At 44.0% G+C, this 23,022-nt stretch overlaps 1 protein-coding gene across 1 annotated transcript; it reads right to left on the bottom strand.

The window, feature by feature from the left end:
• Positions 1-99: 99 nt before the first annotated feature.
• OLFM4 (olfactomedin 4) lies at positions 100-21,412 on the bottom strand. The gene is given in 5 exon segments (XM_007085418.2): positions 100-2,121; positions 8,706-8,865; positions 9,842-10,054; positions 16,291-16,443; positions 21,077-21,412. Coding segments are annotated over 5 exon segments (1,515 nt in total). The 5' UTR covers positions 21,263-21,412; the 3' UTR covers positions 100-1,318.
• Between the last annotated feature and the right edge of the window lie 1,610 nt (positions 21,413-23,022).

The raw sequence follows: 23,022 nt of genomic DNA, 5'->3' as shown, positions 1-23,022 counted from the left end.
AGAGGCTTTTTATAATAAAAATAAAAGAGTTAAAAAAAAAAACCAAAAGACAACATTTATATCAAAACACACTTTAATCATTTATTAAAAGGGGACGGTTATAGCATTTAAAGAGCCAGTCCTATAGACTGGGACTCATGAACATCAAGGGGAAACAGACCAAGACCGGAAGAGAAAGCCATCCAAAAGCACAGAAGCACATACACCTGCTAGGTTTTCAAACTGCACTGATTTACTAGATATTTTCAATGGTTTTTTAAAAATATGTCTTCCTCAAAAAAAAAAATTTATTTTCTTACAACTTTTAGGCTTAAACAAAGACAACCCTTGCATGAAACAATTGATATGACTTAATACAAATGTCACATATGCTCCAAGGGCTTTGTCATGTAACCAGATACACTATTATTTTATCACTGCCATCTGTTCTTATGGTCCTAGAGTCATGTAAGTGTAATTTCATGATGAGACAAAAAATGTAATTTTGTTTTTCTTCTACCCATTCCATAAAAAAACTGGTTAATTCTCATAAAAAGCAGGAGGTAGGAAATGGGAGGAGGGAACTGGTTGGTAAATCTGGTTCTAGTCTTCTGCACGCCTTTGGAATGGAGTTATGAGGTAGGAGGGTTCTACTGACTCTTCTAGAGGTGGACAAAAGGGATAAAAGAAAAATCAAATCCCCCACCTGCAGGTCCATCTGGGACTGATTTACAGGGTACAATTTAGTGCATAAAAGAGCCTCTCTCTAGAAAACTCTGAGCATCTCACAGATATAATACAAGCATGCTAAGTTTACTAATCTGCTACATATAAAACACTGTCCAGATGCTAGTAAGAAAAACCAAAGATGGAGACTTGATCCCTCAAGGAGTTTCAAGTATTAATCTGCCTAATTGAGATCAGGTTTCTTTCAGGCATGGATGAATTAACCTGGCTACATGGAGGAGAGCTGGTCATTGACACCCATCCTTACAAAGAATCCCCAAAAGCCATAGGGTTCTCTTTAAGTTCCTTGATTTCCGGAGCTGTCTCACTGACACCTTCCTTGAACCTATAATGTCCCTAGACCCCCACAATCCCATCTACCCTGCAAGGACCTTATTTTCACTAGGGAAATGCATTCTCTGGAGGCAGATGGCTTCCAAAAGAACTTACCAAATCAGGGCAAATATCCTAAGTCTTCAGTGCGATAGAACTATGCTCCCAAGCATCACTACTAAGCAAACTCACTTCCAAATCCCCCCCGCGGATAGCTAAATAAGTGAAAAAGACCATTTTTTTCAAGGAACCTTTTATTTCTCTCTCATCCTTCCACAACTTACTTGGGTTCCTTGTTAAAGATCAGATCATAATTGAGAAGGTAACCATCATTATAGACGAAAAGTTTCTGGTCAAAAGGGTGGTAGTTAATGCTCTGAACTCTCTCCCGCATCTTAGGCATTACAACGTTTAGACTGCCCTCTCTCCCTGTGTTTGTGTCATAGTAGTAGAAAATCTCTTCCTCTCTGGTGTTCAGAGTGCGGGTGGCATACAGAACCCCACACACCATGAAGGCGTTAGAAACCGATGGTTTATACTGTTTCGTATACCAAGTGTCTAGCACCGTGAGTGTGGTGTCATTGAGTTTGCTAATCACCATGTTACCAGTGCTGGCTTCGGTTGCATAAATCACCCACAACCCATTCTCATCCACAGCCAAGTCAATATCTTGCCAATCGACATTAGCATATGAAAAGCGGTTATTATAGGCGGCATCAGGGAGAGTTTGAGTCACTTCAACCCTGCTGTCATTCAGGTTAATTTTGGCAATATTCCGGCTAGTGTACATGTTGACATACATGTAATTGTTATAAACCGCTGTACCACTGCCTTGGCCATAGGTAATCCGATATTCTCAGGCATTTATATACAATAGCAAATCATCCAGGGTATTGTAGAGTCTGTAATATTCCAGATATCTCCCATCTGTATTCAGAGGTGCCACCCAATACAGCCCTCCATTTGGTTGCTGGGGAGAGTAATCCCGACCCCAGGCACCAAACTTAAAGGAAAACCCTCTCCAGTTGAGCTGAACGATGGTCGGCTTGCTGATATTCACCACACCACCATGGCCACAGCTCCCTGTACAAACAAGAACATACAAGGGCATTCTTAGAGAAAAATGAATGACGAGATACAAATGGTTTAATGTCCTAAGAACCAAGGAACCCATAAATACTTTTCTTGTCAAGGTTCGGCGACGACCGTGGTTCTGATGGAGAAGGATCAAGACCTTCTTTTGGTGTCAGTCTCAATGCAAGCCTCCTGTCAGCTCTAGAGAAAACCACCTCCTATTTAATGGGCTTTCATTCCGGAGATGGGGATGCTAGAACTGCCAAGAGCCATATTAAAAAGGTTTGAGGGCCTAGAAAGAGGAAAGGAGGACTTGGTGGATTTGACAGATTTTCTTCTACCAGAAAGCATTTTGCAATCTTTTTTTTTATTTCATTTTTCTTCTAGAGAAATCAAAAAGAGCAAGGTCATCCCAGATCCTACCCTTTTTCCATAAAGCTACAAGGTGCTATTTGCCAGGATCAGGGACAACTGTGACGAAGGAGAAGACTGTCCTGGACAAGTGTCCATGCCCTTCACCTTTCTGCCCCTCCCTGGAACCCCAAGTGCACATGCACGCCAGGTACCATTGCTGCCCCAAGCCAATCTCAGAAGACGAAGTTTTAAATATGGTATTTTAAAGATACAAAAAGATAGTCCTCTAATGGTGGGATTTCTGCCTTGAGAAGCCATGGAAGTGATTTTAGGGCAATAGGGTCTGATGTGTGCCCAAAGCATAAGCCTATTACGTAGATCACTTGGTGACCACCTTGCTGCAATTGTAAAGTAGGTCTTGCTGTTTATACCACATATTCTACTGAGTCATAGAATGACAACAAGTCCTTCACCTTTCTCACTCTGACACTGTCGTCACAATGTGTACAATCAAGTGGGACCAGGCTCACCGGCCCACTGACTCTACCTTCCCTGTACCAGCAGTGAACAACCCAGGCTGGACAACTGGCCCTAAACGTCACACTCTGAAATGCCTGCCAACCCAAATCATTTATGAGCTACAAAAATAACATAAAACTCCTCCAGGGTCTTTATAATAACTATCCAGAGTTGAACACACATTTTGAGGGATCTTAGTAAATATATCTTTAAAAATGGGTAACATTGTTTATTGGATGACAAAGAAAATTCCACTTCAAGTACATTTGAGGTCATCTTCCCTCATCCTACTGCCTGGAGCTGAGCAGGTGAGGGAAGAAGGAACAGAACCTGAATCACTTGCTCTGGCTTTGAATGCTTAGAGGGAATCAGGGAGCCATGGAGAGCACATGAAGTGAGCTACAGCCAAAAGCAGAGCTCCAAAGAATTACCTGATTTATCGGGGCGGGGGTGGGGGTAGGACGTGGGTTAAGTGAGAGCAAAGTTTTGCCTGTAAGTCTGTGCCTCTGACCGACATGGAAAGACCTATTCCTTTCCTAGCTAAATGTCCCCCCCCCTTCTCCCCCTCCTCACTCAAGGACTGCTCAGAGGTGAAACCATTACTAGAAACCCTGCTTTTATTCTTCCAATCTGCTGGGGCTTTTTGGTCCCAGAATTAAATACGTGCTCCTTAAATGCTCTCATAAATCCGCAGTTGGTGGGAAAGCCAGCCAACCATACAACAGGTAGAGAAATGAGACCATTCTGTACCCAACCTCAAATAATTTTGCATATCATTAAGCAGAACACAGGCGCTGGTTTATTTTAATAATGCATGCACCATTTCATAAATAAAAAAGCAACGTGTGTTCAGCCAAGAGACTGTTCTCCACCAAAGAAATAATAAATAAAATTATAAATTATTATTTCTTCTCCTAAAAGTGATCTCTCAGATGAATGCTTGTTTGCTTTTGTTTATGAAACAATGCATGAATTATTAAAATAAAGTTAATGGTGTGTTCAGTTTAATGATAACAAAAACTGTTTGAATTTCCATATGCTACAAACCGGATTTGCTAGTTAAAATACCTTCCCGAGAACTTACTTATTTAACTACATTTCACTCTAAGGAAATGTAAGAAAGTCACGTTTTTCTTGCAGGTTGGAAGACTTAGGAATTGTTTGCTTAATCGAATCTTGCTTTCCTGGAAAGAAAATATCCCGAACCGACAGTAACAAGATACGTAAGGAAAACTTACGATGTATAGTCTTATTCAAGCATTATCACGGGGTTAAAGGTAATAAACTGTTCTGTCTTGGATGTGGAAATCCTTAGATATAAAGGAATCCAAATAAACTGCTCTTCAAAATTACTACTTCTACTACGACTACTAATGATAATGGCTTATCATTTTACAAGTCGACCAGGAAATTAAACATTGTACCTGGTGTAAATACCAGAACTGTATGAAGCCTACATCTCTTTTTCTCACTTCCCAGCCGTTCCTAAACACTCTCCTACCCTTTTTTGTTACCCCTCTCTCATCCTCAATGTCCTTTGGGCCATCTGGGGGGCCCTGGCTGTGGTCGAAGGAAGCAGAAACAGGGAGGAGAACTGGGCACTGTTGCCAATACTACAGATGTGGCTACAGCAGTGACAGGCCAGAGAAAAGGCTATGGCGGGCTTCCTCGACTCCCGGCAGCAAGCTGGCCTGGAAACGATACTGAAACTGACAGCCATCCTGGTGCCCGCTGCTCCTTTTTGCCCAGCCGGAGCCTCCACCCCTCCTCCCCCCAATCTGTGCCAAGCTTCCCCCAACCCCCCCTTACCTCATCTCATATCCCTTCCCCGCCCCTTCCTTCATTTCAAGGTCTTAGCCTTCTCGGCCGTCCCAAGCTTCCACCCCTGGCACAACCACCCATTGCCCAACCATAATCCAAGAATGTGAAAGACCAATGCATCGCTTCACATCTTCCTAGTGGACAAGAACACACCGCAGAACTAAGAGTAAAAGTACACTTTTAGCTATTCTACAGGCAAGGAAGTAAAGATACATCGGTGTTAATCAGGCTGGTGAGTGGTTGAAACGTTCTTGTTACTGCGGGAATCACAGGTGCACCTCTCTATCAGAGCATCTATGGAAGGCAGCCTGGTACAGGTGAAGCTATTGACAGACAGATTCCAGTTCAAATCCTGACTCCAGTACTTACTGGCTGTGTAAGCTTCTGAGCTTCAGTTTCCTTGTATTAAAAAATAATAATAATAATACCTACTCTGTAGAACTGTTAAGAAGAGAGAGAAGGTATGTACATGCAACTCAACAAATGGTAACTATCAGCATTATAATCACATCACGTTATATATAGCTGAAAGTTCACACAACTGTCTCCCTTCCTACATAGTGGTTTCTGGAGGTTCCTGTATCCATCCTGGGAACCCTAGCTCCCAGAATAGGACCAGCCATGCAGTGGCACCAAATTATGTTCGTGGAATAAAAGAATGAAAGACTGATCAAAGCCCCCAAACCCAGCTTACCTTATTAATAAAACAACTAGCACTCTACCCTGCTACATATGTTTTACAAAAAGCCTGGTATTCACTCAGCAGAACATAAAGCAAGGGAACCCTCCACACAAGTGTCGCCTTGGTTGGCAATCTCATCATGCAATTCATTAGATCTTGTCATGGTGTTCTGAAAATACCCTGGGAAGCCACATGATAAGACTTTAACACACCCTAACTTGGCTTTTTTATCTTTTAAAGAATTTTTAAATGCTTTTTATTTATTTTGAGAGAGAGAAAGAGAAAGAGCATGAGTGGGGCAGGGACAGAGAGAGAGAGAGAGAGAGAGAGAGAGAGAATCCTAAGCAGGCTCTGCACTATCAGCACAGAGCCTGATTCTGGGCTTTATCTCATAAACCATGTGATCATGACCTGAGCCAAAATCAAGAGTCAGACGCTTAACCGAATGAGCCACCCAGGCACTCCCTAAGTTGGCTTTTTTAAAGTCTCATGCTTAGTAGCATTTTTCTTAAGTCAATGACTATCTGCAGGGGAAACTTAATCTTGGATCTATCAATGCAATCTCCTACCTAGACAACTGCATTTTGAGCAAAGAGGAGAATATAATTCACCTGTGGGAATTAGGCAGTTAACCTGATCATAATCACAAAATGATGAAGACTAAATTATTGGATACATTCTCCCCAACACTCTGCTTTTCCTAAGGCTTGGGATTTTGGCAGGTCACTATCTTTCATCAGCCATTTACTGAGCACCTACTGTGTGTCAGCACAGAACCTGACATCATCTCCAAGCACAACCGCAATCGACCCCTGGGCGTGTACGTACATTTTGCCTATCTCCAGTCATCTAGATTCAGGGGGAGATCAGAGAGAGAGAGAGAGAGAGTCAGTTGTTCTCAGGAAAAAAAGTTAATGAGCAGAAGGGCAATTATTTTAGATTAGAAGGTTCTATGAAATGAAGCAGAAAAGGATACCATTTGCGGCATAAACCAAATACAAAGTGCATTTTATTGAACCCTCACTACATGTACTGATTCTAAGATCAAGCTGACCACAGACAGCAACCTGCAACTGGGAGAGAGGAGCCCCGAGAGCACGGAATTCCTTTATAGCTGAGACTTGCGTGCAGTTTTTTGTTCTGTGCAACTCTGCAGTGAAAAAAGCAGACAGGCCAGATTTTAAAGTCCCATAATTGTGAGTAACTTTAATTAAAGTCTCCACAGGCTGACAACTTTGTGGTGCCTGGGGAGTTTCCAATTCTGCATTATCAACCAATCCAAACAGAAAGAGAGCAAGTAAAAGAAATTGATTTAAAAACATGACAAAAAGTCAGTTTAATATAAACATCATAAATATAATATGAACAAAGCTGGAGGAGGGCCAAGTGGCTTGGCCGGGATCCAGGTACAGCCAAGGTTGTGGGAAAGTGAGAGGAAATCTGGGTCCAATTTGCTTAAACAACACAGCTGGGCTGGGATGACTCACAAAAGTCTAAGTGTGAGGACCTAGGGGAAAGTTCTCGAAAAAAACTTCTAACAAAAATAATCCAACAGGCTCGCTTGTTTTCCTCTTTAGATATACTAAGAAGTGTACTTTCTCTCCCACTGCCATTCTTGGGTTATTGCCACGGACGCTCTAGGTCCTGAGATACCCAGGGAGTGAGGGGCCTTGCATTTCAGCCTCAGCCCTGCCACTAACCACCCGTGTGGCCTCAGGAAAAGCAACACCCTCACCACCTAAGTTCCCTCCTCTGAGACATGATGGACCTGAGCTAGATGGCCCTAAATGTCCCTTCCAGTTCTAAAATGTCCTCACTCCAAAGAAGGAAGGAAGGAAGGAAGGAAGGAAGGAAGGAAGGAAGGAAGGAAGGAATAGAGGGAGGAAGAGAGAAAGGAGGGAGGAAGAAAGAAAGAAAGAAAACCTTGTTCACGTGTCATCAGGGCTTGTCATTGCTTTGACCCTGTCCTCAAGGAGCCCTGCGTGGCCCAGCAGAAAGAGCTCACATTTTCAACGCACATTGACACTGCTGATCCCAGACTAAATTTAACCTCAGTGTGTTCCAGAGGACAAGGCATGGCCTTTGTCCTGAACTTCCTCTGTATGTCATACTATGACAGGTTGCCAACAGCAGAGGGAGGGAAGAGAGTCTCCTGAACACCACCAAGAGGCTTATAACTATGGCAGTATCTAATTAAAGCCTTAAAGAAGTCAGTTACATTGACAAGGATCCAGAAACACACAGCCTAAGAGGAAACAGTCTGTGGAAACAGAAATTAATGAAAGTAACAAGAGCTGTATGATTTGATGAGAAGGTACAGGCCCTTTTCAGGCTGAGATGCTTATGACCCGCAGGGAGGGCTTCCCTGTGACAGGGCTGCACAGGGCGACAGAGGAGGGCTTTAGTTCACCTGAAGGGACGGGCTGAAGCACACAAGGACCGCTTTCGTTCACAGCCAGGTTTTCACTTCAATTATCATCGTTAATAATAATAACAAATTTCAGCATATAAGTGTCAATCATAGAACGCAGTGCTTCCCAAGACTTGTTTCATTAACCTGCTCACAGGTAAGTAGTATTCTCCCATTTTATCGAGGGGGAGATTAAGGATCTTTTGCTGTGGCCACATAGCTGGGAAGCTCAGGTCTTTGGCGTCCCAAAGCCATACTCCTGACCTCTACACTCCACTACCTCCATTCATGGAGGTATTATGGAGCACCCACCTCTATGCTATACCTAGCCCCAAGGATTATTTAGAGAGTATGAGGCCATCCCTGCCCTCCGGGAACTCACACTCTAGGCAGGATGGCAGGCCACACCCACAAGTACTGTACAGGTGGACGGTTAAATCCTCCCTGAATCCTCGGACACGTGAAAAAACAGCAGGTGCATTTCAGGAAAGCGTAAAGGAAAAATACAGGTGTGGAAGCAGGGATGGAAAGAAAGCAAGAGAAAAGGAAGAGTCAAGGCATAACCCAGCTCATCGGATACATGAGCCAATCAGCCCTTGCCATCCGCGGGACAGCACCGACGCCTTGCAGATTCCAGAGGCTTTCACCAGACCCACCCCCCCACCCCCACCCCCCGTCCATTACCCTCCCCCTCAGCCCTGCAAAAATCCCATCCCCGCTTCAACTCTGCAATCCCAAATCCCTTCCCCGCCCCACTCTCAGCCCTTAACCGGGCTGGCTCAGGTGGTGACAACATGGCAGGCTTACCAGGGGCAGGAGGCGGTGGGGAGACAGTAACATTTTCACCTTTAGAGGCTTCACATTCCTTCAGCCTGTTCTTCAGCGCCAGGATTTCCTGGCGAATGGCAAGGACGTTGTTTTTGTCTAGCGTCTCGAGCTGCTCTACCAGGAGACTCATATTCCTTATCTAAGGAAATAAAAATGCAGAGTGACTTTATATTATTGTGCAATTTCTTTCATAAACATTCCAGGGCTGAATTTGTCACTTAGTGAAACATTGCTAGAGAGTACACCCGAGATTCTTCGGAATGGTTTCATTTGGAAGAATACATTTTATGGTTTAGCGTGAACGCCTGTCAGATCTCAGGCAGATGTGTGTGACAAGAAGAAAATGGCAAAGATTTTAACAGATTTAATAATAGAGCACAGGCTCAGTCTAAGCATCCACAAAGGTCCATTAAAGTTCATTTCTAATAACCTTCCCCTATAAACTCATGTTTACTCATGTTGTATTATAATTAAGTTTCTAACGAATGGCGAGGGCCAGAGAAAACTTATCTGAGATATGTAACTAGACTTCTCCATTACAGCCCACATCATGTCCATGCTAGTAAATTCTCGTTGAGATAAATTACCCAACCATAACACCAATGTGATGGTCTTTATCCATAGAGCTTAAAAGGCTTCACTAAAACATAATCGCATGAAATTCCTTTAAAGAGGGTTGCCAGTATGTGGAGAAGTGTTCCAAGAGGAATCAAGGATCACATGATCATTCAAAAGGAGAAACAGACCTAGCAATTCCAAAATCCGGTAAACTGTGGCTTTCTAGTCCCACAAGGATAAATCCAGAACAGAGAAGTCACTCGATCTAACTTGGCCATGGACTTGTTCAGATTTATATCATCACCTTTCTAGAGACATTGAAAGGCCACCTGGGTCTGGGGCAGGCCCACTGGATGACACCTGCTCCTCAATGAACACGTTCCCATTGTGTTCCACTCACTATTCAGACACCCCCCAAAAGCAGAACACAGGACATGCCAGGTGGTCATGAGAGAGTGCAGAATTAAAAGTCAGAAGAGAGATCCATAGCCTGGTTCCAACACCTGCCCACTTCTTAATTTATTATTAAGCCTCTCAGAAATGAGCTCATGACTTACCTCCACTTCCAGCTGGTCAACAATTGTCGTGCTTCCAACAAAATTGTCCTTCAGCTGTATGATCAGTTTCTCCATCTCCTTCACTTCTATCTTGATCAGCTCAAAGTCCAGTTCAGTATAAGAAATGGTGTCCTTTTCCATGATCTCTACTCGGACAGTTAGGTTTGAAAGCTTCTTTTCATACACACTGATTAATTGGACATACTCCCTTACCTGAAAGGGAATCAAAAAGCTTAAGTCAATTTCCAAAGTAATACTATACAGTCTTCCTCCACTACCAAGCCCTTGGGGACTATTTGTTTGCTGTCAATCTTTTTTTTTTTTTCTTTCTTTCTTTCTTTTTTGGTAAAGAAATGGATCAAAAATATCAGGGTGCCTGGGTGGCTCAGTTGATTAAACGTCTCACTCTTGAGTTCAGCTCGGGTCTTGATCTCACTGTCCTGAGTTCAAGCCCCGTGCTGGGCTCCATGCTGGGTGTGAAGCCTACTTAAAAAAAAAAAAAGAAAGAAAGAAAAGAGGGGCGCCTGGGTGGCTCAGTCAGTTAAGCGTCCGACTTCAGCCTGGGTCATGATCTCGTGGTCTGTGAGTTCGAACCCCGCGTCAGGCTCTGTGCTGACAGCTCAGAGCCTGGAGCCTGCTTCTGATTCTGTGTCTCCCTCTCTTTCTGCCCCTCCCCTACTCATGCTCTGTCTCTCTCTGTCTCAGAAATAAATAAACATTAAAAAAAAAAAAGGATCAAAAATATATTTAACTAGTGCTCGCTTCCGCAGCACACGTACTAAAAATTTAACTAGTTTTTCTTTAATCTATCTAAATGCAAACGAAAAAAAAAAAAACATTATTACAATTGGTGGGGTGGATTTTGCGCTTGCCTAGACTAAAAATAATTTTGCTTCAGAGTCATCATTCACAAGTATATTTTAATTTCCATTTTAATGTTTGAAGATATTAGGTCTCCAAACTAAACTGGTTTGAACCAGACTCCCTTGCCCTCCCTCCTCCCCTCAATGCACATACTGGATCTAAACCAGGGTTTCCCAACCTCAGCACTATTGATATTTTAGGCTAGATCATTCTTTCTTGTTGGGGGGGGGGGGGCTTTCTTGTGTATTATAGGATGTGAACCAGGATTCCTGGCCTTTAGACACCAATAACAGCCACAGACCATTCAGCTGTGACAACCAAAAATGTCCCAGCCATTGCTAATGTTCCCTGGGGGCAAAATCACCATCACCACCACCCTCCCTCCATTTAGAAACACCGCTCTAAATCTAAGTATTTTCTAGAAGAGAGAGAAGTGCACTGAGTAGAATTCCTTCTCTGGTGGCCATATGCATTGAGTTTTGAGCCCCTCTACCTTTTACAGAGTGCCATAAAGACCCAACTTTACTACACAATATGTGAGTGTGTATGTGACTATAAAGTGCACATTTCATTAAGTGCACCCACATTTATTCCAAGAACTGATTATTGCAATCAGACCTTTACGCATTTGTTGCATATATTTGAATGTCTGATCATTAAGTTAAAATACTTCCAAAAATTCCCTTGGTGGTTTAGTGTATAATTGGAAGCTCCAAATGGGTATTTCAATAAACACATTTGGTGGTTCTTTTTGTATCTGATCTCTGAAAGAAATGCCATGGCCTTTTTAAGGACCTGCTCATTAAAAGTTGCTGGCTTTACACTCTTTCTAAAAATTCGAACATAAGTGATACTTTTCCCCAAACTGTGCTAATGTCAAGGAGCTGATCCACGGTGCCTGGATGAATTCAGAGCCAGATGTTGGCCTGTAATCCTCCCAATACCAAAGGCAGTCTTAACTTCTGTCATTTTCGTCCTTCCACTTAACCCCACTGTGCAAATTAGAGCAGACTCATAGGCCATAGACCTAAAGGGCTAGGGCTCCAGGCAAAGAGGATTTTAATGAAAGTTGAAAATGCAGCCCTCGGCACTGCTGGTGTATCTCCTCGGGCAACTGATGCTCACTGCCATCAGATGCGCCATCGTCAGAGGCTGACAAGGCTGGTGACATCTTGGTGGTTAAGGAAGTTGGAAAAAAACAGAAAACCTAATGAGTCTCCCTCAAAAGTATAAACACAAATATAAGGTAGCCAGGTTTTAATTTCTCCAAAAATCAAGCATAAAAACTTGCCTGTAAAAAGAATAATAATAATAATAACAATAATAATAAAGTGCCAATCCATCACAGAAATGGAAGTTTGCAGAATGAATATTCTTGTTGGCATTTGGTCTTGCCAGCTCTTGGAACAAATGAAACACCCTCTGTTTTCCTGGAACATGTTGGTGGCACATCGCAGCTGTTGTTCTACAAAAATGAGTGATCCAACTGTCATCGCTGCTAAATAAAATGTGGCTCTCCCAGATTCTCACTGAAAACCAAGGCATAACCTGGAGTTTGCTACCTATGAGGATGTGTGGCATGCCTGCCCTCGTTCAGCCACAAAATGAAGAGTCCCTAAAGATCTGTTTCGGGAAAAAACTCGAGGTTCTTTTCAGCTGACATTTAAAGGAAAGCTCGATGATGTTCAGGAAAACTAGAATCGCCCATAGAGTTATTAGAAGGCAGGAGGGAATTTGAGGACTCTACTGACTTAAGTAGATTGCTCATGTAAACTCTTTACATACACAGATCTCTAGTGTTGAGCTGCTGTGGGCAATTCCCAGAACATCTAGCTCTCCCTAGAAGTGCAAGGTCAGAAGCCACAGTGCAACTTGCACCAGAGATGTAGAGCAAGAATACGGGTCTAGCCACAGGGCACCCGAGTCGCTCAGTCGGTTGAGTGTCCCATTCTTGATTTTGGCTCAGGTCGTGATCTATCGGTTTGTGAGTTTGAGCCCCATGTTGGGCTCCACACTGAGTATGGAGCCTGCTTGGGATTCTCTCTCTCTCTCTCTCTCTCTCTCTCTCTCTCTCCTTCTTTCTTTCCCTTTCTCTCTCTCTCTCTCTCCCTCTGCCCCTCTCCCCAGCTCTCTCTCTCTCTAATAAAAATAAAAATAAAATAATAAGGGTCTAGCCCTAAGAGGACACCCCCCGTGCCAACATCTTTATTACGAGCTCCTCATCACTAGCAGTTTGAGCTTTAAAAGACTCATCTATGCTTGCCTTCAAATCACCAATCTAACAGAGCTTCCATTTTGTTTCTTATATATATATTATATCACGGATGGGCTCTAAGAATCAACATTTGTCTGGGGGGGTTGTTTTGGGGTGTTCATTGTTGTTCTGCATGGTAGACATGGTCCCATAATAGATACGGATGCAGCACAGCTGGCTATTAAGCTAAGGAATCAGTCTGGCTCATGTTCCTGCCTCAAAACCTCTGATCATAATTACGGCCAGATTATCAGAAACAGATAAATGTACTTTGCAACATACTGTTATTTTAATATGTCTTTAACAACAAGAGGAGTTGAGCTTGAATTGACCATGAAGACATGGGAAATCCTTTGGAGCCAGGTCCACCTAAACTCAAAGCTGACTTCAGTACTTAGTAGGCAAATCACTTAATTTCTCTAAGCCTTAGTTGCTCCTATAAACTGGGGGTAATGGTAGCAAGCTTACCAGGTTTCTGCAAAGACTAGGGAAAATGCATACTAAGTGCTTCACTTACTGGATGTCTACAAGTTACAGCAATTATTAGAGAAACAGTGCTTTCAGGGGTTTTTTCTTCAATCTCACTTTTTAATTTATTCTCTTTCAGTGCACGACACGTTGTTCCGTCAATGTTCTTTGTTTATAAGTTGCCTAAATGTCTCCCAGACTACCTTGACCTTCTCATGCATGAGGATCCATTGGCAAACGTGTGTCGTATGAAATAACTCGCCCCAAACGCCACAGCCCCCTGGACAAAGAAAACCCTGAGCTGTCTTTTTGTCGTCCGCTCCTGAGTATAGTCACAAGAAGACATACCATAAACAACAGAAAAGTATAAAATGCTTTCAGCAGCTCATGCAGAGGCAGCTCCCTGTCTTTCCTGTGTACTGACAGATAATGAATCAACGTAAGGCAGTCAAAACCCTCTTCTGCGGGCCTGTCCAATCGGGCGTTCCCTCCAGGCCTCCAGATGAATGGTGATTTCCAAGGCAACTTAGGGACGGCTATAATAATTCACCTGAAAATTCAAAAGCCCTCAGCAGAAGAGATAGCTTTGGATTGAAGGCATTACTGTCCTTCTACATCTCTTCTTTGAGGTTGATAACAGCATGGCAGAGAGAAAAGGGACTGGGATGATGTCGGAGACCCAAATTCCTGACTTGGCTCACTCGGCCAAGAGAGGAATGACCTCCACATTTATGGCTCTTGACCTTTATGGACCCCCGTGTTTCCCTCCCTAACATGGGAAGAGCGCTGGCCTATCGGCCTTAAAGAGCTGCTTGAGAGGAGAACAGGACCGAAAGCATTTTAAAAAGCAGAAACAAGGGTGCCTGTGTGGCTTAGTCATTAAGCCTCTGACTTTGGCTCAGGTCATGATCTCACAGTTCGTGAGTTCGAGCCCCACTTCTCTCTCTCTCTCTCTCCCAACCCCCTCGCTCACTTGCATGCTGTCTCTCTCTAAATAAATAAATAAAATTTATTGAAACAGAAAAGGAAGCTGTTATTATTGTTGTTATTATCGATGTCGCACAGAATTTCTGATGCAAATCTCAGCCGGCAGGTCAATACCTGTCTCAGGCCTCAATCACAGATTTCTTTAGGACCAGCTACTGACGTTTGGGGAACTAAAAGTTTTCCCACCTACTCCTCCCTTCCTCCCTGCCAACTATTAGCAAGACAGATGCCATCTTCCCCCTCACAGGATCGGAATTAAACGTCCCATACTCTCAGCCCTGGCGAGCTGCACACCTCCCCTGGATCAGTGTGGGGTTTCAAACTGCCCTTCATACTCCTGCCAGCAAAGAAGACATGCAAATCAGTAGCTTCCACTATTTCAAAGCAAATGACTCTAACTGAAAAGATCTTTACTTAGGATTTTCCTCCACTTGTTATGTTTTTATGCATAACTTCTTATCTGTACTTGATTATGCTGGAATAAGGCTATGAATATTAATGGTTGGAATTTATAATTTAGTGCCGTGCCTTTTCTGCTGATTAATTCAAGGACATTTTATTTCTTAAGAAGCTAGGTTCCTAGAGTAGTCAAACACATTTTCCTGGACATCCATTGAAACGTAGAATATTTATCTACCAGTTCAGGAAGAAAGCAGGGTCTCAGCCTCATCATCATTTTTGTCTTAAAGGATAACTGTGCTGGGTGGTGAGGCAGCTAAGTTTAAATTTCTCAGGAAAACTTATTTTGAATCCTGCAGTAAAGCCAGAGCTCCTTGTAAATTAATGGCGTTGTATTAAATAATGCATAATGTGATTATAGCCTAGCTTGGACTTCACCTGTGCAGAAAATGGGAGCCTTTCTAATTGATTTTTAACTTGGCCAAAAAACGAAGAAGGGGTCAAAACTGGAATGCCAGGTCACATTGCCCCACCGGCTCAGAGAAAGGCACACCCGGTGGGATAACTTCCTCTGGCTAGAAAAAAAGCCCTAATCAGGGGGTTGGAGTCAGGGTTTTTACCAAGGCTGTGTGACCTACCAGAATTGATTCAAATTCTTCAGATTTGGTCTAATGTGGGACAGGCTTAATGTAATGCTCCTGCTGAGACAACAGAGAATAACACACGAGGGAGAGAATAAGAGAGACAGAGACAGAGAGGCAGAGACAGAGCCAGAGGGAGAGACAGAGAGTGGGAGGGAGGGAAGAGCGTAAATTGGAAAGAAAAAACAAGAGGAAGAGCAAGGAAAGGAGGGAGAAAGGAAGGAGGAGAAGAGGAGAAGCTTCCAAGAGTGGAGGAGTGGGGAGGGGAAGGAGGAGGAAGAGAAGGAGGCGGGACTTTCCAAAGGTAAGAGAGGACAAAACAAAAAACAGAAACACAAATCAGGAAGGAAAGGGAGAGAAAGATTAGAAGGGTGGACAAGGGAAGGGAGAATGGGCAGAAATAGGAAGAAAAAGTGAAAGTGAAGGAAGAGAGAACAGAGGAGAGGACAGAGAAGGCAAAGCTAGAGGGAAGACGAGGAGGATCAACAGGAAGAAACAACAAAACCAAAACCAAATGCAAATTGCAAGGTTGCGTTTTGCAGGGAGAGCTCAAGGCTTCTTTCCAACTGCACGCATACAATATTGAAGTGAGTTTATCCGTGGCGTGCATAATCTCCAGCCCATTTTCTTCCGCGTGCCCTCATTTTTCCCGCTATAAAGAACTCCATAGGTGTGCCGTGAAATAAAGGCTAACTCCTCCATAGGATGCAAACATGCTGGCTTTGGCACAACGGAAGAAGCCTGCAGATAAAGTCCTGAATAAAAAGTGTTCTGTTTTGTTGGTTGGGTTGCTCTTATCAAGAAGTTGTTGTAAGAGAAGGAAAAGCAATACTTACTTTAGAAAGTTCTTTCTCGAACTTCTGGGAGAGAACATGAGCTGTGAATTCCAAGCGTTCCACTCTCTGCACGGGAAAGGTGGTGTCTGGGAGGGTCACGGAGCAGTGGCAGGTCCCGTGGTCATCCTCGAAGCCAGTGAAATTGGAAAGCGACTGTAAATAAAAATAAGTTCAACATCAGTACGAAGCTGGGAAGTGAGCTTTTGGGTAACTGGAGTGCCAGAAATTGGCCTCTCAAAAGAGGGCTCAGAGGCAAGCAAGTAGAGTCCAATACGTAAATGAATAGCATCAAAGACACGAGCTAAGAGCTCATGTTTCTCAGGCAGTGATTACACTCCGTGTGTAGCCACATCTCCACCAGTCAGGCTACACCAGGGTCAGGCACCTACACCTAAAGGAAGATTCTCCTTTCTTGAGTAGGTTTCAAGGTAATTGTTACTATTCCTAAGTAAGGTGAGGGAAAGAAGGAGGTGATGAGCATCCTGAATTCCAATTCTCCCACTTTCTGGACGTGAACCCTCTATGAGTCTCAATTTCCTCATCTGCCAAACAGAGATAACCCACTTCACAGGGTTGTCCCCATGAGTCACCAAGTAATGTAAACCAAGTCCCCGGCATGCAGTAGGCGATCAGTAAATGTCACTTTCCCTTTCCTTCCACGTACTCATTTTCTCTTCCTCACCGTTACCTCCAATCGCAACCCAATGCCTTCCAAGGGAAAGAGAAAAACCTCACGCATAGGAGTTACGGGGGAAAATATACAATGCAAATTCACATCCTCTCTCCACCTGCAAAATTGCATAATTAACATTCTTTAGAGTGGGGAAAAAAACAGCCATGTTTAAAAGACTGAACAATGTAGGAGTCTGAAGGTTTTGTGCAAAAAAAATGTTTAAGTTTTCCGGCTTACCACTTGCAGAAAAGTCATTTTAAAATATTTGATGTTTCTTTAAGATATTCAGGCTCACACTTTGGTGCCGCTGCATATTTTAAAATGACAGGTTTGAAAGATCCTGTTTTTCTTTTGTCCCCCTCGAACTTCCCCAAGGGGATCCCAGCACAATTAACATTTTTTTTTTTTTTATTACAACTATTGCCTTCCAGAGTAACTCTTGGCAGTGGACTGGCTGTGCTTGACAATGATCTCATCTGATGGCTAGCCCAAAGCTCACCTGTGGAACATTAGACCTAAGTGTCTCTCCGAAATGACCGAGGAGAGAGCACTGGTTTGCAGAATTTGAAGAGACGCAGGCCACACCTCTCAACGTTTAGGAGGTCAGCTGGCTGCAGCGAGGTGATGCGCTCTGTGCATTTAGTATCTACCAGCCTCCATGATCCCCGAACAAGCCGGACCTAGATGCTTCTACAGTCAAGATGTGTTCTGTCAGTGACCTCTGGACCAAGTAATTCAGGCTTTTGCAACTAAATTGCTTGTCAATTTAACCTAATCTTCTTTAAGATAAGCAAACACACACACAAACACACACACACGCATGCACATATATATATATATACACACATATATACATACATATACATATATATACATATACATATATACATATATATATATATATATATATGCATATCAGGTAAATTCTTGACACTGGCCTCAATTTTCTTTGCCAATCACATCCCACACCTGCAGGAATTGGGGAGTAAGGAGGAGAGACAAGCAGGTTTATGCTAAACATTGGGGCTGGGAGGGGATTAAGGTAAGGGTCTTTGCCAGGGATGAAGAAGGACTGGACGAGCTACACCAGAATGGAACCTGCTTTATCACTCCCACTGAAGATAGAAAACGTCTGGCTCAAGCACGCCAAGGCTTTTGCAGGAGGACCAATGTATCATGAACTTTTGAAAAAAAAATAGCTTATTATTACAACTGTCTACCCCCCAAAATGTCTCGCACTGCATTTTGAAAAGGGGAGGTTAATTAGCTGCACAGGACAGGGTTGAACCAGGCTTAGACTCCTCTGGAAAGCTCTGTCAAATCAGAAAATAGTGGAGATCATCAAGCAGTCTCTAGACAATCAACTCGCTAACAACTTTTAGTCCTGAAGTTCACCTGAAAGGCAGGCAAATAATTATGAGCTCTGCTGACAGCCATTCCACTGTCTTCTTTGAACGTCTCTGTCCCAGCACTGTGGACTCCCTAGCTGCCGTCCTGCTTATCATCAGCCCCGCGTGCTCAGCTGACATCAAAATGGTCCATAAGTTTGATCAGTGTCTCCCATTAGAGATATTTCTGCTCCTCACATTCAAAGACAATGAAGCTAATGGTGATGGGTCTCACTCCATCTGCAGTGACTGCTTAAACTCGGTGTGAGTGTAGCATGAGGAATGGGAGACCCAGGCGTGTGCTTGTCCCCTGGCCTCTGAGAGGGTATGCAGTCCCCCTGTGGAGGACAAATAGGACCCTCTGTACCTTACAAGACACCCCGCACTGATGGGTTCTCACTCAGCGTGTGTTCAATTCACATTTATTGGTGTCTACAACTTGCCAGGCTGTGGTGTCAGGGAGACAAATAAGACCCAATTCCCGCCCAGTGAATCAGCCCCATTGTCATTAGGGAACCTTAGTGTCCTTTTTTCCAACAAGCCCAAACCCCTTAGCCTCATGACAGAAGAACATGACTCCTGGTTCCGACTCTGCCAGTTACCGTGTGAACAAAGCATGGAGCCTTTTCTTGTCTGTGAAATGAGGACCCTGCAAGCGGCCCCTTCTTTGGAGGGGGACATCTGAGGCATGTGAAGTGCTCTGAGCGCGAGAGCTGAAGGTGTGACTCACATTTGTGACTTAAGGTTGCAATTGGCTCTAATTAGCAGCCAAGCCTAAGTGCCTGTAAAGATTCAAGGCATAAAATAATGGTACTCAACATTTTCAAAGTACAGAAAATGATACGTTTGGAACTTGCTCAATGACAGTTATAAAGGGGTTTTCCACCACTTTCCAAAGAGCTCATCAAGCTGACAGGCAGCCCTAGAAAATTGGGTTTATAGTAGAAGTGACACCTTGTCTGCCATAAAAAAAGAAGTTGGGGTAGTGATACTGACTCACCAGAGGGAGATAAGCGAACTGGGAAGGAAATTAAAACCTCTAAGCACAATTTAACTACCATTCCTTATCTACTTTTAAATATTTGTCTTTTTGCCAAACAACAGGCATATTGGAGTTCTCCATTTCTTGACCTATATTTTATTTTCTGTCATTTTAGCTCATCTTACCCAAATGCTGCTTTCTGATTGGTGAGGACATTAGTGTTAACCAGCTCTAATTGTCCCCAGAAATTATTTAGTATCGTGGAATAAAATGATGCATCTGATTTCTGGCTGCAAAGAATGTTCACGCATATTCACGATTCCCAAACCACGCTTCTCCTAAAAATTAGCAACTTGCATCTATACTCCCCTCAAACAGAGAAAGCTGCCTAGACTGAGATGCTGAAGAGGATAGGCAGACTAAGTTTGAGTTCTATCATTTGCTGGCTTAGTGACTTTAAGCCAACGACGGCACCTCTCTAAGCGTCGGTTTCCACATCTTTAAAATGGGACCATTAATTTTACCTGTCTCTGAGAGTTAAATAAGATAATATATATTATGTACTTAACCAAGTCCTGGCATTTATCAGGTGCTCAACAAACATTGTTGCGGCAGTTTCTATGTGAGCCTTCATCCGAACCATTTGTTGATCAACAAATTTTCATCTACACGGTTCTGATGTCAAAATGGAAACAATAAAAAAGCCTTTTCCTCTCCTTATCCCAATGGCCCTCCCATTCAGACATGATCACGTGAGCAGCGACCTGACCTGTGAATAAAGATCATAGGAGTGCAGAGGGGCAGGCTTTGGGGGAGTTAAGACTCCTCCACCCCAAGGCAAGCCTGGGTTTTCCAGAGCAGGGCTCCTACAGAAAGGCCCAGAGCAGACGCAGGCAGAGTTGGAAGAAGGAAATGCTTCCTGCCCCCTAATGTCTCATCCCTTGGTGCCTCTTCCCCTCTCCTCGAAGGAGATACGAAGAGGACTCATCTCCCAAAGAACTAGGCTTGGGGTACGGTCTAGGGATATAGCCTAGCTGGGACAGTCCCTTCCTAGCACAGGCTTTGGTTTTGTTGTTGTTGCTGATTTTGTTTGGCCTGTTTATTGCTACTGCTGTTGTTGTTTTCGGCAATGGCTCTTATGATTCCCTATAAGGAAAATGGAAGACAGTTAATACTCTTCTGGGGACATATCTGTGTGTAAGAGCACTTTCCTAAAGACCTCCCCTGCTTCGGCCATCCATCTCCTTTACAAACTAGGCTCAAAGAAATCCTCAGGGCTCCAGCTGGAGCAAAGAGGCTCTCACTCCCTCAGGGCGATTCTTCATCATCCTCAGGGTTCCCAATGGGCAGCAAACCAGACCAACTTTTCTGGAGCTACTCCTGGCAGGGCCCCTTCCCTAAGAGTTCTCATCTGGAACAGGATCCGGACATCTCTATTTTTGGTGTACCCCTCCCACCCCTGCCCACCCCCAATTCCAAGCGTAGCCAGGTTTGAGAACCTCTTTAAACCTTCAGTTCTTTCCCTAAAGCTCCCGGCAGAAGAACCAAGATGTCGTCTCTCTTGCTAACAATTTAATTATTTTACCCAGGTTTTAATTCATTTCCAGGGCGCCTACAGTTAACAAAGGGAGTCGTAAATCTTTTAGAGTGCTCAGGTCTAGCCATCCATGAAATTATATTCAGGTCCCCAAAAAGTGAGAGGAAGGGAATTAACACAGCTCTCAGGCCATGGGGCCTTCTCACCTGAGACTCGGAGCCAGGGCTGGGAGTGAAGCTGTCATTGGAGCTGAGGCCAGAGATGAAGTTGGAGACGAACACAGAATCAAGGAAAGAGCTGGAACTGGGGCCAGGGACCAGGGGCTCCAAATTCCCTGTGGTCTGGCCAAGGAGGAACAGAAGGGCCAGGGGGCAGAGGAGGCCTGTCCTCATTTTGTGCTCTTAGCTGGAGCCACTGGTTTCTACACAGAGCCCAGGGGCTTCTTATAGTGCCCAGTGGGGATTTCCCCACGTCCAGTTTGTAGGAAAAGAGGAAGCTGCCAGGGAGCATGTGACCACCCCAGGAGGGTCAGGACACCCAGGAACCTGAGTCACCTTCACACCTTGTCGCTGAGTCCCACTCTGCCAGCTGCCCTTAGATCTAGATATCTCCTGCCAAATATTAACTCAAATGTACATTTTCAAGCCCAATATCTGGTTTCCAACTTGATACTTCCTTGAAACAGATAGGTTCGAGGTAATCTTTATGGCTGAAACAGAACTTGGAGGTCCCAGGAGTGAACAAGCCTCAGCCCTTTGCCCAGAAGCCACACCTAGTGGTTCCCCCCTACCCCACCCCTGCCCCCACCTCCCATCTTACTGAATGATGCTTTTCAGAGGAAAGTTAGGGAACTTGGTTTAGAGACTGCGAGTCTCCCTAGAGGGATTCCGTCTTCAGCTGCTACTGCCCAGGTTGTCTCTGACCTCTCTCTTGGAGTCTGCTTCTGGACAATGTTCTCCAACAACCTCAGCCAGAGCAAGATATCAGCAGTGTTTTCACCATGGATACTCATGAGGGGGTTCTGCATTGCTGAGCACTTGCCACTATGAGCTTGATGAAGGAGAAAGAATCCAAACAGGAGGCTGCCCCAGATCCAGTCAGGGAGGTCCATGTTGAACAGTTTCCCTCTCCAGAAGGTTCTGTCCGATCTCCATTGCTCCAGACCGTCTTGTGAACTGGTCAAGGCATATTTGTCACGAAACTGAGAAATAGGGATGCATCTTCAGGCTCCATTTGGAAAATCTGCCTTCCTCCCTGTAGAGTAAAAATGTGTTAGCCTGAATATTAAAAACCAGCTTTCTCACTCATTAGTTAGTGGCCTTAGGCAAATCACTTAGCCCCTCTAGTGTTGTAACAATTCCTAAATTGTTAGAATTAAATGAAATATTATATGAGAAGTTGCTTATAAGCTTTGAAGCACTATACAAATGTCAGATTTTATGCTTTTTGGTTTTATTTTTAATTTCCTAAAGCCTGGCCCAATATGTAAGATTGTTGGGTTCACAGCAGGGAAACTCCATCACCCACCCTACCATAGGAATGCTTTGGAAAGCCTGATCTGAAGGGTTCCTTTACCTCATGCGCTGCATAAGGTCTCAGATGTTAATGTGAAAAACAGAGCCTCAAACCCTTGGTACACTATTCAGATTCTCATGGGAGGGGACAAGCAAAAAAAAACTATGAATGAATGAATGAGGGAAGGAGGATAGGGAGAGAAAGGGAAAAGAAGTCTCTCTCTCTCTCTGTGGTGCACCCAAGGCCCATGTAGCTGCATCCCTGGCTCAGTGCCCCACATTGCCCCTTGACTTGGGGGGTTGAGTGGATGCCCCACCTAGATCAGTCTCCCCAGCTTTAGAATCCAGCCAGCCAGGCTGTCATTGCTGCCTCCCCATTGAAATACACCACTTGAGCCACACAGGAGGACGTCACAAGCCAAGTTTATACCCATATAAGATGTAGATGTGTGGATGTGGTGATCAGAGGCAGTTAGTGGAGACCCAGAAAGTGCAGGAGCATTTTTCCAGAAGCTTTCTGGACACAACTTCTGCCTACATTATCTAATCTGTGGTGGAGACTGAGGTCAGGGACAGGTAATCCATGGCCAGGGTAAGAGGAGTATTTTGAAGCCCCACGTCTCATATTCTACCCTGTG

The sequence above is a fragment of the Panthera tigris genome, chromosome A1, assembly GCF_018350195.1.
Source record: "Panthera tigris isolate Pti1 chromosome A1, P.tigris_Pti1_mat1.1, whole genome shotgun sequence".
Classification (NCBI taxonomy): Eukaryota; Metazoa; Chordata; class Mammalia; order Carnivora; family Felidae; genus Panthera; species Panthera tigris.
Note: the sequence above shows the minus strand (reverse complement) of the source record. Positions and strands in the feature narration are given on the sequence as shown.